The sequence below is a fragment of the Xenopus tropicalis genome, chromosome 5 (genome assembly GCF_000004195.4).
Source record: "Xenopus tropicalis strain Nigerian chromosome 5, UCB_Xtro_10.0, whole genome shotgun sequence".
NCBI lineage: Eukaryota > Metazoa > Chordata > Amphibia > Anura > Pipidae > Xenopus > Xenopus tropicalis.
In genome coordinates, this window is record NC_030681.2 from 8277375 (window position 1) to 8296495 (window position 19121).

The following is a 19121-nucleotide window of genomic DNA, read 5'->3' on the forward strand; positions in this document are numbered from 1 at the left end:
CTTTGTGTACTTGCTTGTGTGTGTGTGTGTATATATATATATATATATATATATATATATATATATATATATATATATATATATATACATACACACAAGTGGGAGCTGCCATATTACTTCTCAGTTGCAGCTTATTCTTTGCCTTTGGTAAATAACCTGTTGCTTTGCTGTAACTTGATGCCAGACCTGTTTTCCTTACACTGCTCTATATGCCCCGGGGGCATTTGGATCCGCACCACTAGTACTGCTATAGCAGGATGTGCGTATCTGTAACTTATCTGTCAATACAGGGAATGGTTTGTGTGATACCTGTGGCTCCGTATATATAGTATCTGGCTCCGGGCCAGTACCCAGCCCAATGCAGAGGCTTCTGCAGAATAGCATTTGTGTGCTGAAAAGCTCCTTTATTAGAGATTTCAGAAATGTACTGTTCAAGTGGAGGGGGCTGCAGGGGCTGGTGTGTGATTATGTGTGCCCTATTGAAACTCAGGAATTGCTATACAGGTATAGGCCCCATTATCCAGAATGCTCGGGACCAAGGGTATTCCGGAAAAGGGGTCTTTCTGTAATTTGGATCTTCATACCTTAAGTCTACTAAAAAATCAATGAAACATTAAAAAAACCCAATAGGATTGTTCTGCCCCAATAAGGGGTAATTATATCTTAGTTGGGATCAAGTACAGGTACTGTTTTATTATTACAGAGAAAAGGGAATCATTTAACCATGAAATAAACCAAATAGGGCTCTTCTGCCCCCAATAAGGGGTAATTATATCTTAGTTGGGATCAAGCACAGGTACTGTTTTATTATTACAGAGAAAAGGGAATCATTTAACCATGAAATAAACCCAATAGGGCTGTTCTGCCCCAATAAGGGGTAATTATATCTTAGTTGGGATCAAGTACAGGTACTGTTTTATTATTACAGAGAAAAGGGAATCATTTAACCATTAAATAAACCCAATAGGGCTGTTCTGCCCCCAATAAGGGGTAATTATATCTTAGTTGGGATCAAGTACAGGTACTGTTTTATTATTACAGAGAAAAGGGAATCATTTAACCATTAAATAAACCCAATAGGGCTGTTCTGCCCCCAATAAGGGGTAATTATATCTTAGTTGGGATCAAGTACAGTTACTGTTTTATTATTACAGAGAAAAAGGAAATCGGTTTTAAAATTCTGAATAATTTGATTAAAATGGAGTCTACGGGAGGCGGGCTTTCCGTAATTCTGAACTTTCTGGAAAATGGGTTTCCGGATAAGGGATCCCATACTTGTACTGATATATATTTTCTATCCTAGCCCCTCTCCCTGTCTCTCTTCTACTTGTTATGGGACTGGACCTTTCCCTGTACCCAGTTTGCACAGCCTGCCTTTCCTTCAGATCCACTATTCTCCTCATTAAGTGTTTGTGCAGCACAGTGGCATAGGTGGCCATACAAGTTGTGCCAGTGCCCAGGCTGCTTGGTACTGATCACTGACCAGGGTCAAGTGTAGTGGATGCCAGGACCACTTTGTCTTCCAGTGTGCCTGCTCCCGAGGCTCCTGGTAAAAGAAACTGGATCTTCTGGGCATCAGACTTGTTAGGATGGAGGGAAACTGGGCAGAACAGTTGGGTCCCAGCTCAGGAGAATCAAACGTGACACGTCCCAGAGTCGGAGAAAGATTATCTGATGAGACTTGATCAGTTGCAAGAGGGAACCAGACCTAATGAATCGCTCACCAAACACTTGTGCTTAAGGCTTAATCCTATATCCATATTTTCTTTGCTACCAAATGGCTTGGGAATATGAGATTCATGAGTGCCAGTGGCTAAAAGAAATGTCCATATGTATATCTTTATTTATAAAGTGCTACTTATGTAAAAGTAGCCAGGCAGGTTGTTCCAGACGGGGGGCCTGCAGTACAAAAACTGGACTGAGCCACATTCTTCTTGCAGTCTGGAATGCCAGGTCATTGCCGGATAATTCTAACTGCACTGTTTCTGCCCAACCAGGGCTGTAGATCTGTGTGTGTTTGGGCCGTAATGAGTAAAGGTCCCCATACACGGGCCGATTGTAGCTGCCGATATCGGTCCCTCTGCAGCTTATCAGCCCATGTAGGGGCAGAAACGGCGGCCATACCCGACGGATATCAGGCCTGAAATTGGGCAGTTGGGCAGGTTAAAAGATTCAGTCGGATCGGGCGTTGATGCGGTCCCCGAACCAACCGTTGCCCCAGGGCCAAACAACCGAATTAGCCTACACATTTCCCTATATCACCCACCCGTAGGTGGGGATATCGGGGGAAGATCCGCTCGCTTGGCGACCTCACCAAGTGAGCGAATCTTCACGTGTATGGGCACCTTAAGGCAGTGGTTTCCCAGCCTTGGTGCTAGTGCCCCGGGCATTGGAGTGAGTGACGTTAGCCTGATATCCAGTATGTGAGAGTGTTGGGGAGAATGCCTATTTGCTCTCCTTCATATCACTAAAAGCCCACCTTGGTGCTGAGATTTGGGTTGTTTTCAATGTTTCAAATGTTTTTTAATTTGTAAAACCTTATTATGGGGGGTCCCTGACCAAAGCCCTCTGAAGAGTATTAAGATTAAAAAAAATCTAGGGAATAGGGTGTAATGCCTGCCCCCTGTAGCAAGAATATAACTGTAGAGGAATTAGTCCCCGTGGCTCCTGGGGGCCCTGTAGCTATAGGGGCCCCACAGATAAGCCTTGGCTGTATGCGCCACGGTGCAGCTGCTAGTGCCCAAGTGCTGAATATGTAGAGTCACAAGTCAAGTGATGAGGGAACAGTGGAAATCAGTACAAATCAGCAAACACAAACATTGCTTTACGTGACACATGACTTCAAGGAACAAATAAGATAAATTGCTCTTTTACTGAATGAGATTTACTTACCTACAGAAGTTCTTTAAAATTCGCTTATTACAGGCCCCATTCAATTAACCATAATTATTTTAGTTTATATCACAATTTATAACTCAACCAGAGCAGCCAAATTGTGCCTAATTAGTTATGAAATTCCATTTTACACAGTCACTCCCCCCAACATGGAACATTGTTTTATGAACCCATTTATCCCTATGGGGTTTCTCAGGTTGCTATGGACTTGCTGTAAGGAAACTGGGCAGTAAATGGTGCTGCAGTGTAGAGCGGAGGAGCGTTGCTAGGTCCAACAATACAATACAAGCACATATGATGGATATTATCACATTACACAAGCATACACTGCCCATTATATAGAGTAAGGGCAGTATGTGGTTACAGCCGGGGCTAGTTATTATAGGGCTATAATTGGAAGCTTGGGGTAACTCGTTAGTGAACAGATTATGTTCTGTGTGGGGCACAACAGTCTGCTCTTTGTCCCAAACCCTTCACTTCCTAACAGCAGTTCCTTCCTCTCATTCCAGGTATCTCCAGCCTCCTAACCCACAATGGAGTTGTTTTCTTTCAAAGTCGCCTCAAATTCCTCGTCAATCTCTTACTGGATCGAAGGTCCCCTTTTCACCCAGTCAAATGACACCTGTTACAGCGGGCCTATGGGAAGCACAGTGCTGCAGGGAGTGACGTTTGGAGGGATCCCTACAGTATTGGTGCTGGATGTGGCTTGTTTTATGGTAGGAACGACTATTTGCTTGTTTGGTTATTATTCATTTACATGCAATTATTTGGCATTGGGCTGATTGCCTGGTGTAGGGGCCGCTTGCCTGGTGTAGGGGCCGCTGAGGTGCTCACTTAAGCCACTCCAACATCTACAAAGCCAATCAGATTACTTTGTAGTTGGTTTAATAGGAAAATCACGCTGTTTGGTGGGGGGGCTCTGCAAAAAACATGATGTTCTAATGCCTTTTTATATTTCTTTTTTTTGTTCAGTTTCTGCTGTTGGCGTTCGCCATTATACGGAGGCATTTCTGGGATTATGGCAGAGTTGCGCTGGTGTACGATGCCGACAGGTATGTCATTGCACAGGCTACTGATTATATTTCTTTCTTGCTTGGGATGCACCAAATCCACTCATTTAGGATCCGGCCGAACCCCAAATCCTATTCAGCCAAATGCCAAACTGAATCAAAATCCTAATTTGCACGTGCAGATTAGGATAAAGAGGGGATTCAGATGAATGCTCCTAAAAAAAGGCTGAATCTTGGCCAAATCCTGGATTTGATGCATCCCTCTACACATGGGAGAGCAACCACAGACCAAATACTTTAACTTCCTAAACCCAACCTTTTTGGATTGTAATATATTGCTGCCTCACTAAACAACACCAGTAGATCGTATGCTCCGTGCCAGACACTGGAGAAGCAGCATAGAGAGATGTAAGTTAAAATAAAGCTCCTGGATATTCAGTGGGTTGTTGTACTTTTATAGCTTGCCTATCAGTGCTGGTTATATTGTGCCTCTATGAGCTCCCACACTCCTTGCCGTCCAGGTACATGCAGTTTATCATACTTTTTAAAGGCCAAATAAAGCCCAAGTAAATGCACAGGGCAGCTCAGTCGTGTTCAGTCCATAGGTTGATAGTTTTCTTGGGTGACTTATATCCTACTCATCCCATGATTTGTTACTTGGGCAAACAATGAAATTAAATTGGGGGGGGGGGGGGGGGGTCCATGCAGACCTGCTGGCTGTGGACTATGTTCACTGCCTGATGTAAGCTTTGGCCAAACATATTTTACAAACTGCCACAATGATAACAGAATTAGCCTAGGTCAATTATTCATTGGGTAGTCTGTTGTTTTGGCCCCATACATGGGCTAGTAGCCTATCAACTGGAGTTGGAAGTCATGTGCGTTTGGATGGGGAGTGTATATAACCATTGAACAACCTTGTCCTGTAATATTCCCTATTTAAGCTCATATTATTCAGAGATTGCAGTTGCCCTTTATTCAAATATGTATAATCCTTGAGGTGTGATAAATCTTAGTCACTTAGGGCTGTAGCAGTACGTAGGGGCTTTGGGGGCCGATGTTTCTAATTTGCCTGCATTAGATTACTGTATAGTAACAGCCTGTGTATCATCCTTCCCAGCTCTCCGCACAGCCGCTACCGAAGGCTTTCATCATCCTCCGGCGGCGAGGAACTCGAAAGGGACAATGTAAGTACTAAGTAACTTTGGCAACTGCAGTTAGTAGTTAGTAGCCCTTAGTTTACCCAGGGGCAGTGTACTTTTAGACAATTGGTCTTAATTTTTTCAGTTATTCAGCTTTTTGTTCAGCAGGTCTCTGGTATTTTAGCATCTATCTGGTTGCTAGGGTCTTTTTACCCAAGTACCCAGGCAGTGGTTTAAACATGAGATGGAAATATGAATAGGAGAGGGCCTGCATAGAAAGATAAATAATAAAAATGAACAATAACAATAAAACTGTAGCCATACAGAGCAATAGTTTCTGGCTGCCGGGGTCAGTGACCCCCATTTGAAAACTGGAAAGGCAAATAATGAAAAAACTGTACAAAACAAATAATGAAAACCAGCTGCAAAGTTGCGAGGAATAGGACATTTTATAACATACTGAAAGTTAATGTAAAGTTAAACTAATTTATTATTTGGTGGTGCCATGTTTCCTGAAGTCCCAGGCACCCCTCGTGGCCCCCAGGGCTTGGTACCCGTGCCGTGTAATACTACATGGAGGCTGTACTGAGTATGTGCCAAGTTCTAGCTGCCACAAGAGTGTAGCCATTGGCTGACCAATTACTGTACCTAGGGGAAGGGGAGGGTGTAGGTGATACAGGTTTCGCTGAAACTACATTGCACATAATTTCCCTGCACGTTTGTTTTTCCCCAGGGTTTTTGCTACTGGATGACTTCCACCTTCCAAATGAAGTAAGTACATTTCCATTTATTCATTGTTTCCATCTCAGCCACCTGAGTAACTCCGTAGCCACTTATATACATTGTAGGGAAATGGAAGCTTTACGTGTCCTTTAAAGGAACTGTAACCCTAAAAAATGGAAGTGTAATAAAGTAATTAAAATGTAATGTACCCTGCTACCCAGGAACCAGATCAGACACACAGATACAGGAGAGCTGTTACCCTGGTTCTCATACTTACAACTCCCAACAGGCCTTCCGACACCAATTCCAAGAACCATAGCCCCTTTGTGCTCACTAAACTTGAAACCACCCTTCGAACCCCCTCTTCCAAAAAGCTGATCCCCACACTATTCTCCCTGCTTCTCTCTACCCTCCAGTCTCCCTTTCTCACAGCTCAAAAAGCTTGGCGTCAAGATTGAAAACGAAGATTGGGAGGAAGCGTCAGACAGGCCCTATGACTTATCTGATCTCTACTAGAGACAAACTAATCCCATTCAAAATCATTCACAGGCTTCACCTGACCCCCCGACAATTATACCGTATGGGAATCCGTGACTCGTCCCATTGCCCAAAATGTGGTGCCCCCGAGGCCAGCTATTTTCATTTAATGTTGTTATGCCCACAAATATACCACTTTTGGGACCAGGTTCTAGACTACATTGAGACTACATCCCTACCTAAAATACTCACCCCCAAGGTATCCCTATTTGGCATTGTGGATGACATCATTTTTGACTCCTCTTTAGAACCCTACTGTTTTATGCCAGGAACTGTACAGGTATAGGACCCGTTATCCAGAATGCTCAGGACCAAGGGTATTCCGGATAAGGGGTCTTTCCGTAATTTAGATCTCCATACCATACATCTATTAAAAAATTAATAAACCGTTAATGAAACCCAATAGGATTTTTTGCATCCAATAAGGATTATTTATATCTTTGTTGGGATAAATTACAAGATACTGTTTTATTACTATAGAGAAAAAGGAAATCAGTTTTAAAATTCTGAATTATTTGATTAAAATGGAGTCTATGAGAGACGGGCTTTACGTAATTCGGAGCTTTCTGGATAATGGGTTTCCGGATAAGGGATCCCATACCTGTATTCTCATTCAATGGATGGCACATCCCCCTGACAATTGGCAGCTGGCTCAATTTGCTTAAAGCCCTTCTGCCACTGATACAACATACTTACACAGCCCTCAAAAATATGACAAGGTATGGGGACGATGGTTTGAGGCTGTAGAATAGCACCATATAATCTTGTCCTTGGCAATGTGAACCTCCACTGGGAATCCTAAAGTCCTCCCTCTCCTTAACAGAAGTTTGAACATTACCTCGAGTAGGCTGTTATTGATTACTTAAACCAATGTACTGTGTATATCCTAGACATGAAAACGCCTCTAGAACCAAAGTCATAATGTTATATATATATATATATATATGTCAAAGAAAAACTGTTGGATAGGTCAGTTTGATTGAAGTGGTTTATTTCACGTGAAAGGAGTAGACAGACAGACGCATTGACGTTGTCCCTACAACATGCTACTCAAAGTTTAAGCATTTAACTACCATCATTTATACAGTTAAAGTTACACAATACTTTGTTATCTCTTGAACACAGACGAAAGGTGGAGGAGCCCTATAGCCAATAGAACTAAGGCTCCTCTCTGACGCATGTACAAAGTGTGGAGTGGGCTATTTTAGTTGGAGGCCCCTCCATTATGCAAAATCAGCAATTCACAGTTTTAACAGAACAACACTTTTAAACATATTTAAAACACTCCTAAATTAATTGATATGAACAAGATGGAGTACAGAAAACAAGATGGTTCCTTTTTTCTCTGACATTCCTCCCTGTTGTTCATACCTGGACATATATATATATATATACTCTTCTTACCCAGACCTCTCCTCCACCACCTACTTCTTAATGGCAGGTTCAGTGGCAGTACAGAGTTGCCTATCTGGGTTCCCATCCAAATCAGCAGTCTCTTCCTTATCCTACTCAAACAGGAATGGGATCCTTCTGTGGATAAAGTTGGCCAAAGCACAGAGGGCCGCTGACTAGAAGAAGAATGTATATTTCTTATTCAGGGGCCCAATAGACAGACCTCCTCCCTTTGTAAGTCGTCTATTATCCCCTGATACTGTTTTTGCTGCAACACATTATCAACCTTACTACTACATACAACATCAAACATATTATAATCACACAAACTACGGGTGCCATAAAAGTTTTAAAAAACTAGATAGCCAAGTTCCTATATTTCCCATCCAAGAGAAAGGATTCCATCCTTCTTTGGAGATATCTCTAGCTTTCTGCTGTAATTCCTTTACCTTATGCATGTGGGCCTCAATTTGGTCATGCGAATCTTCAATCCAGGTACAACACTCTTTACCTATGATTGCACAAACCCCACCCTCGACTGCTAGTAGGTAATCTAAAGCCATTCTATTCTGTAAAGTCACCTTTCTAACTTGTGCTAGTTCCTCATTTATTATGTGTATGGAACTTGTAGTTTCATTTATGATACCATCCATTATACTAGCATACTTATTTAATCTATTGGCTAATTCTATTCCCCATCCTGTCCAGGCAGGGAACCACATCCATGCCTTATCTGAGTTGGAGAATAATTCCCTTTTTTGTTTATTTACCCTGGAATGGATACCTTGATTGTCTATATATGAGATGTTCAGACGTTGTCTAATGGCAGGTACAACTCTTCCTATGGTACAATTTCCCCATGCTCCCATAGGGAGCCATGAATAAGCTCTGTTTCCACAAATATAGTATAGTCCTTGTCTGAGTACCCTAGGAAGGATTGTACCGTGATACCCCAGCCAAGTCTGAAACCATCTCATATTATCTGTCACCTTAGACTCACAATTTACAATTCCATCTATATCTTGATTAGGGCAAGAACACCTGGGGGCACAAGAAGTATTCATTCTCCCACACCAACAAAAATCATTACAATTACCCTGCATCTTATCACATTTCTTTCCCATATAATCCATGTAGAATTTCAAAGTGGCATTTTCACAATCTGTGTTTCCTACATGAATCTTAGGTATATTTACTACGTGATCTTTCATTTTAATGGTGTGATTAACAAACATGGGTCCTACACATATAGTGGGTGTATCTAGTAATCCTGTTATCTCCAAATATGTTCCCTGATCATTAATTGCATTTTGATACGTATGGTTTGTATCTATTGCGACTTCATAGCTATAATCTGTAAGATTAAGATCATTCATAGAGATAGGTATCCCTACTAAAGGTATCCCCTTATGATTAACTGGAACGTGTGAACATATCCAGCAGTCAGTAGTATTTAACTGCTTTGCAGCCTGCTGGTGTAAAAGCCATATAGAATTTGTTTGCCAACCCCCCTTTACTGGTGTAAAGTATAGTGCAACAAAGACAAGAACCTTTACCCAGAGCATCAAATACTGAGTCATTGTTTTGTCAAAGTCCCTTCTTCTTGATGATGATATAATCCTCTTCGTCCAGAGTAGGCCCACCACTTGGTGTCAAAACCTTAAACTGGAACCGTTGGTTAACAGACTATTGGGATTATTGTTACCACTCTCGTCTGACTTTCTTTAAAGATGCCTTTTATCCTCTTGATTCCGGAAGGTCTGGATCCTTAGTTGTCTTTCTGTTGATGTGCTCTGGTCTTTGATCTCGTTAGAGGGGGTGAGAGTGCAGGGACAGATTCAGACTCTGTCACTGGAGATAGCACTCTACTCTGGCTCTCAGCAGGACTTGATGGGGGAAATACCTTCTTACAGTGTGAGGCATGAATCCAATTTGGCTTTCCTTCTACTTTAATTGAGGTGGCAGTAGTGAGTAGAACCTGATATGGTCCGTCGTACCTAGGCTCAAGGTGTCGCCTCACGAATCTCTTTATCACCACCCAATCTCCTGGTTGAAGTGAGTGAGTTCCAAATACAGTCTCTGGATCTGGTAAAGAAGAGAATACTTTTCCATGCAGGTTAGTTAGCTGCTTATGCAATTGCTTAACATAGTCAGTTAGGGAAGCATGTTCTCCCTGCAATTCCTGTGGGAAAAATAATCCGGTATTTGGTGATCTGCCAAAAAGTACCTCAAAAGGAGATAACTGATGGGGACCCCTAGGAGTGTGTCTCATAGATGACAGTGCAAGGGGCAAAGCTTGTACCCAAGTTAACTTTGTCTGTTCACAAAGTTTACCTAATTTTGTTTTTAGGGTACCGTTAGCTCTCTCCACCCGACCTGAAGCCTCAGGTCTATATGGGGTGTGTAGGTGTTGGTGTATTTGTAACCCCTTTAGCATTTCTGCAAATACTTGCCCTGTAAAATGTGTACCTCTGTCAGATTCAATAGTCTCTGGGAGCCCATAGCGACAGACAATCTCAGTTATCAATTTCTTAGCTGTTATTAGTGCTGTGGCTTTTGTTACTGGCCACGCCTCGATCCACCCTGAAAACATATCTATGCAAACCAATACATATTCATAGGTGTTACATTTAGGTAACTGAATATAATCAATCTGTAACCTCTGAAATGGATAAAATGGTTTAACCAAATGTTTTAAAGGTGTCTTTTCTGTTTTACCCGTGTTGTGTTTAGCACAGATCATACATTTCTTACAGAAATCTGTAGCGTGTTGCGCAAATCCAGGAGCAAACCAAAGTTTGTTTACCATGGATATCATTCCCCCTTTGGAAACATGAGATGGGAAGTGCGTGATATTTGCTAACAAAGGAAATAAAACGGGAGGTGCACACAAACGACCATCCTCATGTTTCCAAATATCATTCTCTACCTTACACCCCTTATTAATCCACTTAGTATGGATTTGTGTACCAGCCTGCTTTTGCAGGTTCTTAAGGATGTCTAAGGTAACTGATGTAGGTAACTCATCTGCTGGTATTACTGTTAGTACCATAAAAGCAGCCTTTTTGGCGGCCTTATCTGCCCTATCATTACCTGCAGTTATATCATCTTTTATCTTTTGATGTGCCTGACACTTGATTACAGCTACATCCCTAGGGAGTTGCACCTTTTCTAGCAATTCCTTAATTAAAGTGGCATGTTTTATCATCTTTCCACTAGAAGTAAGGAAATTCCTGTGTTTCCACAGTTGGGCAAAATCATGAATAACTCCATAGGCATACCTTGAATCAGTGTAAATATTTGCTGTTTGACCTTTTGCTAACTCACAGGCCTTTATGAGAGCAAGCAGCTCGGCACTTTGGGCTGAGTGTTGACTGGGGTCAAGAGACTCTGAGTATAATACCTCTGAGCCACTGACCACAGCAAACCCTGCACCAAACCCTCCCTCTGGATGTTGCAATCTTGAACCATCTACAAAGAGAACAAGATCAGCATTTGGTATTGGTTCATCCTGTACTGGATTAGGAGGAGAATAAAATTGTTCCATCACCTGTTGGCAGTCATGCTCAAGATCATTTTCACTTTCCCCTTGGTGCTCCGTAGGAAGCAGAGTTGCTGGGTTCAATACATTGCACCTGAGAAGAGTGATGTTAGCTGGGACTAATAGTCCAACCTCATATTTAGTGAGCCTGGCTGCCGAGAGGTGTTTTGTTGTGAGGCTCTGCAGTACAGTATGTACTGCGTGTGGAACCATCACAAAAAGTTTACTGCCCAGTACTATGTCTGCAGTTTTCTCTACAAGCATAGCTGCTGCTGCCACTGCTCTCACACACCCTGCTGCAGCGCTGATAACAGCATCTAACTTGCAGCTGAAATATCCCACAGGCTTCTGCTTATCTCCAGCCTTCTGTGTCAGTACTCCTGAGGCTTGCCCTCCCTGCTCATGACAAAACAAAAAGAATGGTTTTTTGTAATTTGGAAGTGCAAGGGAGGGGGCCCTTAGAACTGCCAACTTCAACTGGTCTACTGAGGATTTTTGTTCCTCAGTGAGGATGATATGTCCTGCCTGTGAGGTTAAAGCATATAAGGGAGTGGCTAATTGTGACATATTAGGAATCCACTGCCTACAATACCCAACTAAACCAAGGAATGCTCTGACTTGTTTAGCACTTTGTGGATAAGATGCTTTCTGTATAATTAATATCCTATCTGTGGTAATGTGTTTTGTACCTCGTGAGATACAATGTCCCAAAAAGATGACTTTCTGTTGACAGTACTGCAACTTGGAAGGTGATATTTTACATCCTTCCTCATGTAGGTGTTGTAACAGAGAAATGGAAGCCTCTCTGCACAAGTCCTTTGAGATTGCTGTAAGCAGCAAGTCATCTACATATTGTACCACAGTAGTTCCCTGTATAGGCTGCCACCTGTCCAACACCTGTTTCATCACCTGTCCAAACTCTGAGGGTGAGGATACCATCCCCTGAGGGAGACGCCCCCAAGTATATTGCTCACCTTCATAGGTAAATGCAAACAGGTATTGACATTCAGCATTAATTGCAACACAAAAGTATGCATCTACTAAATCAAAAACTGAAAACCACGAAGCCTCAGGTGGAATATTCCCTAATATTGTATGTGGGTTGGGCACAATTGGTGTGTTCTCTAAAATTATCTTATTTACCGCCCGTAGATCTTGCACTAGCCGGTACTCACCTTGTTTACCAGGCTTAGCGACAGGATATAAGGGAGTATTTACGGGTGACTTGACTGGTATTAGAATGCCTTGCTGCAACAAGGAAGTAATTTGTGGTCTTATTCCATTAATCTGCTTCTGGCTTAAAGGATATTGGGGCACTCGGGGCAATTTGGCCCCCGGCCTTATCTGCACAGTGACAGGGTCTGCCCTATGTATTAACCCTGTAGTTCCACCCTTTGTTGCCCATAGGGAACTGGGAAGCCCCTCCAAATCGGGGGGTATTTCCAAGTTTCCATGGACCCTGGTGGCCATCAGAGGAATAACACTTTCAAATAAATTAACATCCTCTGAACTACTGTTTGCAGTAACAATTGGGCCATCCTTTGTGTACAGGATGTTAGCCCTTAATTTCATTAAAGCATCTTTGCCAAGCAGATTACATGGAACAGAATCACTGAGGACAAAAGAGAGAGAGGTCTTAAGTGGTCCCACAAAAACCTCTGTCTCCACTGTTTCCTCTAGGGGTACCGAGGTCCCCTCTAACCCAATACCATTCAACTCACCTGTTATTTTTAAATTTGGGGCTTCAGATTTCTTTAAAACTGATCGGGCAGCTCCAGTGTCCACCAGACATTCAAGTGTAGAGAAAGGCATTTCACTTAATGTCAGCTGAACAAAGGCATCCCCCTCTCTAGTTTCTGAAATTACTGGCAACACTGGAAGCCCTACCTGTCAATCTTGTTTCTTATTCCTTGACTCCTCCCTCTTAGGGGCCTTACAGGTCCTAGCATAGTGCCCCAGATTCTTGCAATTATAACATCTCACCTTTGATAGGTCAGGAAATCTTTTAACTGCCCCCCCTGTCTCTGTATATATTACCATCACTTTTTGCTTTTTTTCCTCCAGTTCCTCAATGTTCCGCTGGATGGAACTTGCAATGCTCATTAGAGCCGGCACTGACTTATCTCTCCAGTCCGCATGGGCAGAGATAAGTTTATCGTGAAGGTTTTTGTTAAGGCCAGAGACAAGAGAAGCGGTCAAAACCTTTCCTAACCCTTTATCTTCTAATTCCCCCCCTGCTGCCTCTACTGCCTGTCTAAACCTCTCAAAGTAATCCTCCACTAGTTCCTTGGGTTTTTGTACTATGTTAGTAACCCGACTCCATGATTGGGGTGGGAAAACTGTGGAGATGTTAGTAGACAGTTTCTGGGCATATTCTTTGGCTTTATCGGGGGTATCAAAGGGTGCAGTTGGATTTTCTGGTAAGTCCAACTTAGTACATATTTCCTTCATATCCAAAACTCCGGCCACCCCCTTTATTATTTGTAACAAGTCTCTCCAAGTAGGAGAGTAGCATAAGGCTATATTTAAAATCTCTTGTGCAAAAGCATGAGGGTTGTGACGGGGTTTTGGAATGGTGGCTAAAAAATCCCTTCATCTCCCCGGGGGTCCAAGGGACATGGGTATGTATCCCTGTGGGTCCCTGGGCTCCCATTATCCGCTGTTCCCTAACTGGGAAGGTAGGTATTAATTGACCCCCAGCATGACTTATTGGTGGGGTATTAATAGGCTGCACATTAATTTTCCCCTTAATTTGTGCATCTAGGGAGCCCTCTATCCACTGTATATTGGAGCCTGTCCCATGGGGGGGCTGAACCTGAGGAAAAGTTACAGGGGACACCTGATCAAACCCCCCTTCAAAGGATAAACTGGGCATGTCTGGGGAACTAGGAGTTAAAGGGTTATAAGGTGGTGGTGTATGTGTCCATGTAGGTGCTAATTTGGGGGTGGAGTGTGACCGATGTGTAGTTTCAGTGTCATGTGTTAGGGGGGTAGGTGTAAGAGTAGAAGTTGGTCTAATCTTACCCATTAATGTATTTCTAGGCAACCAATCCCCTATCACTGACAAAGCTACCCCTTCTATTTCCCTCATTAAATCCTCCCCCTCTATTTCTTCCTCTTCCTGACTCTGTCCCACCTTAGTAACATGAACCTCTATTGATCGTTTGCACTTCTGACGAGATTCTAGCATCCATCTGCCCCAGGCTTTCAATTCTTTTGGATCTGACAATTTTGATTTAAAATTTTTATATAAATTGACCCACTTTAAGGTATCAAAGGTACCTTTCAGTGGAATTGCCAAATCAGTCTGTTTGGTTAATTTGAACCATTTATTCAGCCACCTACATACCCACTTGCCATATTTCTCTTTCATCACTGCTACCGGTGACAGTGATGACTCAGGAGCTCCTATTGTCTCTGTTCCCGGAACAGAAAAATTACCAGTCGGGGTCTGGCCACCCCTCGGTTTCGGTAAAGTATTCCCCATATGGAACTGGGCTGGAGATGATCACGCTCCCCCCTTTTACACGAAACAAAAATCTATATATTCCCAATATACAGATTTTCACAAAAGTGGGTTTTAAGTGGCTAAAATTTACAGACAGGATAACCCCTTCTTTGATCCCTCCAAATTTTCCAGAACAGATAGATGCAACCAAATCCCATAAGAAGTGCCAACACCAATTTCAGTATATAAAGCCACTGGCTACAGTTTACATCCAATGTCAGACAATATTTATCACTATCATTTAACAGTGAAAGGTTAGTCATAGAGTATTTGAGGAAAAACTTTGTTAAGGGACATGCACAATTACAGTGGGTTTAGTGATCAAGGAGATAAGGATTAAAGTTAGGAAAAACATACAAAGGTTATCAGAATTTAAGAAGGACATACAAGGATTAACATACACAGAGTTTAAGGGAAGACATACAAGGGTTAACATACACAGAGTTTAAGGAAGGACATACAAGGGTTAACATACACAGAGTTTAAGGAAGGACATACAAGGGTTAACATACACAGAGTTTAAGGAAGGACATACAAGGGTTAACATACACAGAGTTTAAGGAAGGACATACAAGGGTTAACATACACAGAGTTTAAGGAAGGACATACAAGGGTTAACATACACAGAGTTTAAGGAAGGACATACAAGGGTTAACATACACAGAGAGCAAAAAGCTGACAAGGGATTATAGTGATATTAGTGAATCCGCAGTTACCAGTCCACAAATGGGCAATGCCAAACTGTGTAATGGGTCGTGAACGGCTTTCACACTAAAATCGCTATGGGAAGGAAAGATGGGGATGGGTATGCACAGCAGCTTAGCACGGGTTAACAAAAAACATAAACACAAAGTGGGGTGAGAGAACAAAAGACATACAAACAACTTACAATTGACCTATCCAAGGTTCTAGAAGTGTGCTACTCTTGCTGATACAGCCAAAAGAGACATGAAATTGATAGTGAGAGCTTTATATCAGAGACAAAAATGTGGTCTCACCTTATTCTGGCGCCAAAGGTCTCAGTATCCTTTTCACTCTCCGGTATGGCTGTTCTGCAATTTCCTCACTCCCGGGCTTTTTTCGGCACCAAAGCTGTCAAAGAAAAACTGTTGGATAGGTCAGTTTGATTGAAGTGGTTTATTTCACGTGAAAGGAGTAGACAGACAGACGCATTGACGTTGTCCCTACAACATGCTACTCAAAGTTTAAGCATTTAACTACCATCATTTATACAGTTAAAGTTACACAATACTTTGTTATCTCTTGAACACAGACGAAAGGTGGAGGAGCCCTATAGCCAATAGAACTAAGGCTCCTCTCTGACGCATGTACAAAGTGTGGAGTGGGCTATTTTAGTTGGAGGCCCCTCCATTATGCAAAATCAGCAATTCACAGTTTTAACAGAACAACACTTTTAAACATATTTAAAACACTCCTAAATTAATTGATATGAACAAGATGGAGTACAGAAAACAAGATGGTTCCTTTTTTCTCTGACATATATATATATATATATATATATATATAATGTACTGTTGCCCTGCACTGGTAAAAGCTGTGTGTTTAAACTATTCTAATATGTTGGTGTTACTGTTTCTTTAAGTCACATAAGCTGCCATGGGACGATGGGTAAGTTAATGGCAGTTAGTTATTAACATGTGTTTGTTACTGAGGGGAGGGGGCAGGCAGTAAATACTGCCTGTTATGGTTCTTTCTAAGAGTATTTCGGTAATCATAATAATGAATGTGCCATTTGGCTACGCTTCCTCAGCTTATTAATTCGGCTATTAAATCTGCTAAGGACTTGCCCTTTGTGTGCCAGGCAGGGTGGGTTCTGCTTGGTTGCCTCCCCTGCTCCCACAACATTGATGTTAATGGCATTATAGATTCCCTATGCAACACATGTGCTCCCAACTGTGTGTCCCTTCCTTTCCAGCGATGAGGATATCTATGACCGATGCGGAGAAGACGCCACTCACTACCTCTCTTTCCAGCGCCATATCATTTGCCTGCTCATCATCGCCAGCATCCTCTCCGTAGGCGTCATCCTTCCCGTGAATTTGTCTGGGAATTTACTCGGTAAGGGCTGCCATGGAATTCCCTCTGGTTGGAATGGAAAAAAACAAAAATAGTGTCTTCCTTAATAAGATATATATATATATAGTTTTGCCTGAAAGGTAAGCAGTCCCCTTAGCCAATCAGATTCCATATGAAGGAAAGAATATTTTATTTGTGTGTGGGTTTGGACTATTTGACTTTTTACCTTGCAGCTGAACAATGTGGAATTTTAGTAGTGATCTGGTTGCTAGGGTCCCAATTACCTGGAAACAACACTTGGAAGCCTTGGGAAATACTACAAAGATGGCAGCACTTAGTGAAAAAGATGAAAAACTATAAAAAGTTAATGTAAATTGGAAAGATGCTCAGAAAAGTGCTCTTCTCTTCTTCTTTAAAGGGGTCATTCACCTTTATATTATGATGTAGAGAGTAATATTCTGAAACAATTTGCAATTGGTCTTCATTTTTTATTATTTGGAGTTTTTGTTTAGCAGCTCCGCAGTTTGGAGTTTCAGCAGCTCGCTGGTTGCTAGGGTCCAAATTACCTTAGTGACCAGGGAGCAGTTTGAATGAACTGGTATATAAATAGCAGAGGGACCCGAATAGAAAAATAATAAAAAGTAACAATAAAACTGTAGCCTCACAGAGCAATAGTGTTTGGCTGCTGGGGTCAGTGACCCCCATTTGATCAAAAACTATAAGAAATAATGAAGACCAATTGTAAAGTTGCTTAGAGTAGGCAATTCTATAACATACTAAAAGTGAACAACCCACATTAAAGCATATTATCTGATATAAAGGAATGAAATACAGTATTTAAAGCTAAGTAAATGCAGACTGTTTGCAGTACATGTGCTGATATTTTGTTTGTATCTCAAGACAAGGACCCCCTGAGCTTCGGGAGGACCACCATTGCAAACCTCCAGCATCAGTGAGTAGCAATTTATCCATATGTTTTATTTCCTTTTCTATATGGCTGGTTCTTGGGAAATAAAGTTTTACTAATGTTTTCCCTGCAGTGATCGCCTCCTGTGGCTGCACACAGTGGTTGCGGTCGTTTATCTGATCCTCACTGTGGTTTTCATGCGCCATCACCTCTCTGCTATTAAATACAAGGAGGAGAATACGGTAAGTGCTCACTGTACGGCCGATGGGGCTATTTTGTATTTCTCATTTTATGTTTAGGTTTGTGTGATCATATATCATACATTTAGCATAAATGTCCCTTCTGTACGTTAGAGTCTAATAAAGAGGTAATTATATCTTAGTTGGGATCAAGTACAGGTACTGTTTTATTATTACAGAGAAAAGGGAATCATTTAACCATTAAATAAACCCAATAGGGTTGTTCTGCCCCCAATAAGGGGTAATTATATCTTAGTTGGGATCAAGTACAGGTAATGTTTTATTATTACAGAGAAAAGGGAATCATTTAACCATTAAATAGACCCAATAGGGCTGTTCTGCCCCCAATAAGGGGTAATTATATCTTAGTTGGGATCAAGTACAGGTAATGTTTTATTATTACAGAGAAAAGGGAATCATTTAACCATTAAATAACCCAATAGGGCTGTTCTGCCCCAATAAGGGGTAATTATATCTTAGTTGGGATCAAGTACAGGTACTGTTTTATTATTACAGAGAAAAGGGAATCATTTAACCATGAAATAAACCCAATAGGGCTGTTCTGCCCCCAATAAGGGGTAATTATATATTAGTTGGGATCAAGTACAGGTAATGTTTTATTATTACAGAGAAAAGGGAATCATTTAACCATGAAATAAACCCAATAGGGCTGTTCTGCCCCAATAAGGGGTAATTATATCTTAGTTGGGATCAAGTACAGGTACTGTTTTATTATTACAGAGAAAAGGGAATCATTTAACCATGAAATAAACCCAATAGGGCTGTTCTGCCCCAATAAGGGGTAATTATATCTTAGTTGGGATCAAGTACAGGTACTGTTTTATTATTACAGAGAAAAGGGAATCATTTAACCATTAAATAAACCCAATAGGGCTGTTCTGCCCCAATAAGGGGTAATTATATCTTAGTTGGGATCAAGTACAGGTACTGTTTTATTATTACAGAGAAAAGGGAATCATTTAACCATTAAATAAACCCAATAGGGCTGTTCTGCCCCCAATAAGGGGTAATTATATCTTAGTTGGGATCAAGTACAGGTACTGTTTTATTATTAAAGAGAAAAGGGAATCATTTAACCATTAAATAAACCCAATAGGGCTGTTCTGCCCCAATAAGGGGTAATTATATCTTAGTTGGGATCAAGTACAGGTACTGTTTTATTATTACAG

At 41.6% G+C, this 19121-nt stretch overlaps 1 protein-coding gene across 1 annotated transcript in view; it reads left to right on the plus strand.

Moving 5' to 3' along the window:
* Positions 1 to 19121, plus strand: part of tmem63a (transmembrane protein 63A) — a 36216-nt gene that overhangs the window by 4852 nt on the left and 12243 nt on the right. Inside the window, 7 exon segments of the mRNA NM_001078875.1 lie at positions 3405 to 3611; positions 3868 to 3947; positions 5026 to 5092; positions 5781 to 5818; positions 16685 to 16827; positions 17686 to 17737; positions 17826 to 17934. Of these exon segments, the coding sequence (NP_001072343.1) occupies positions 3429 to 3611; positions 3868 to 3947; positions 5026 to 5092; positions 5781 to 5818; positions 16685 to 16827; positions 17686 to 17737; positions 17826 to 17934 (672 nt within the window). The 5' untranslated portion in view covers positions 3405 to 3428.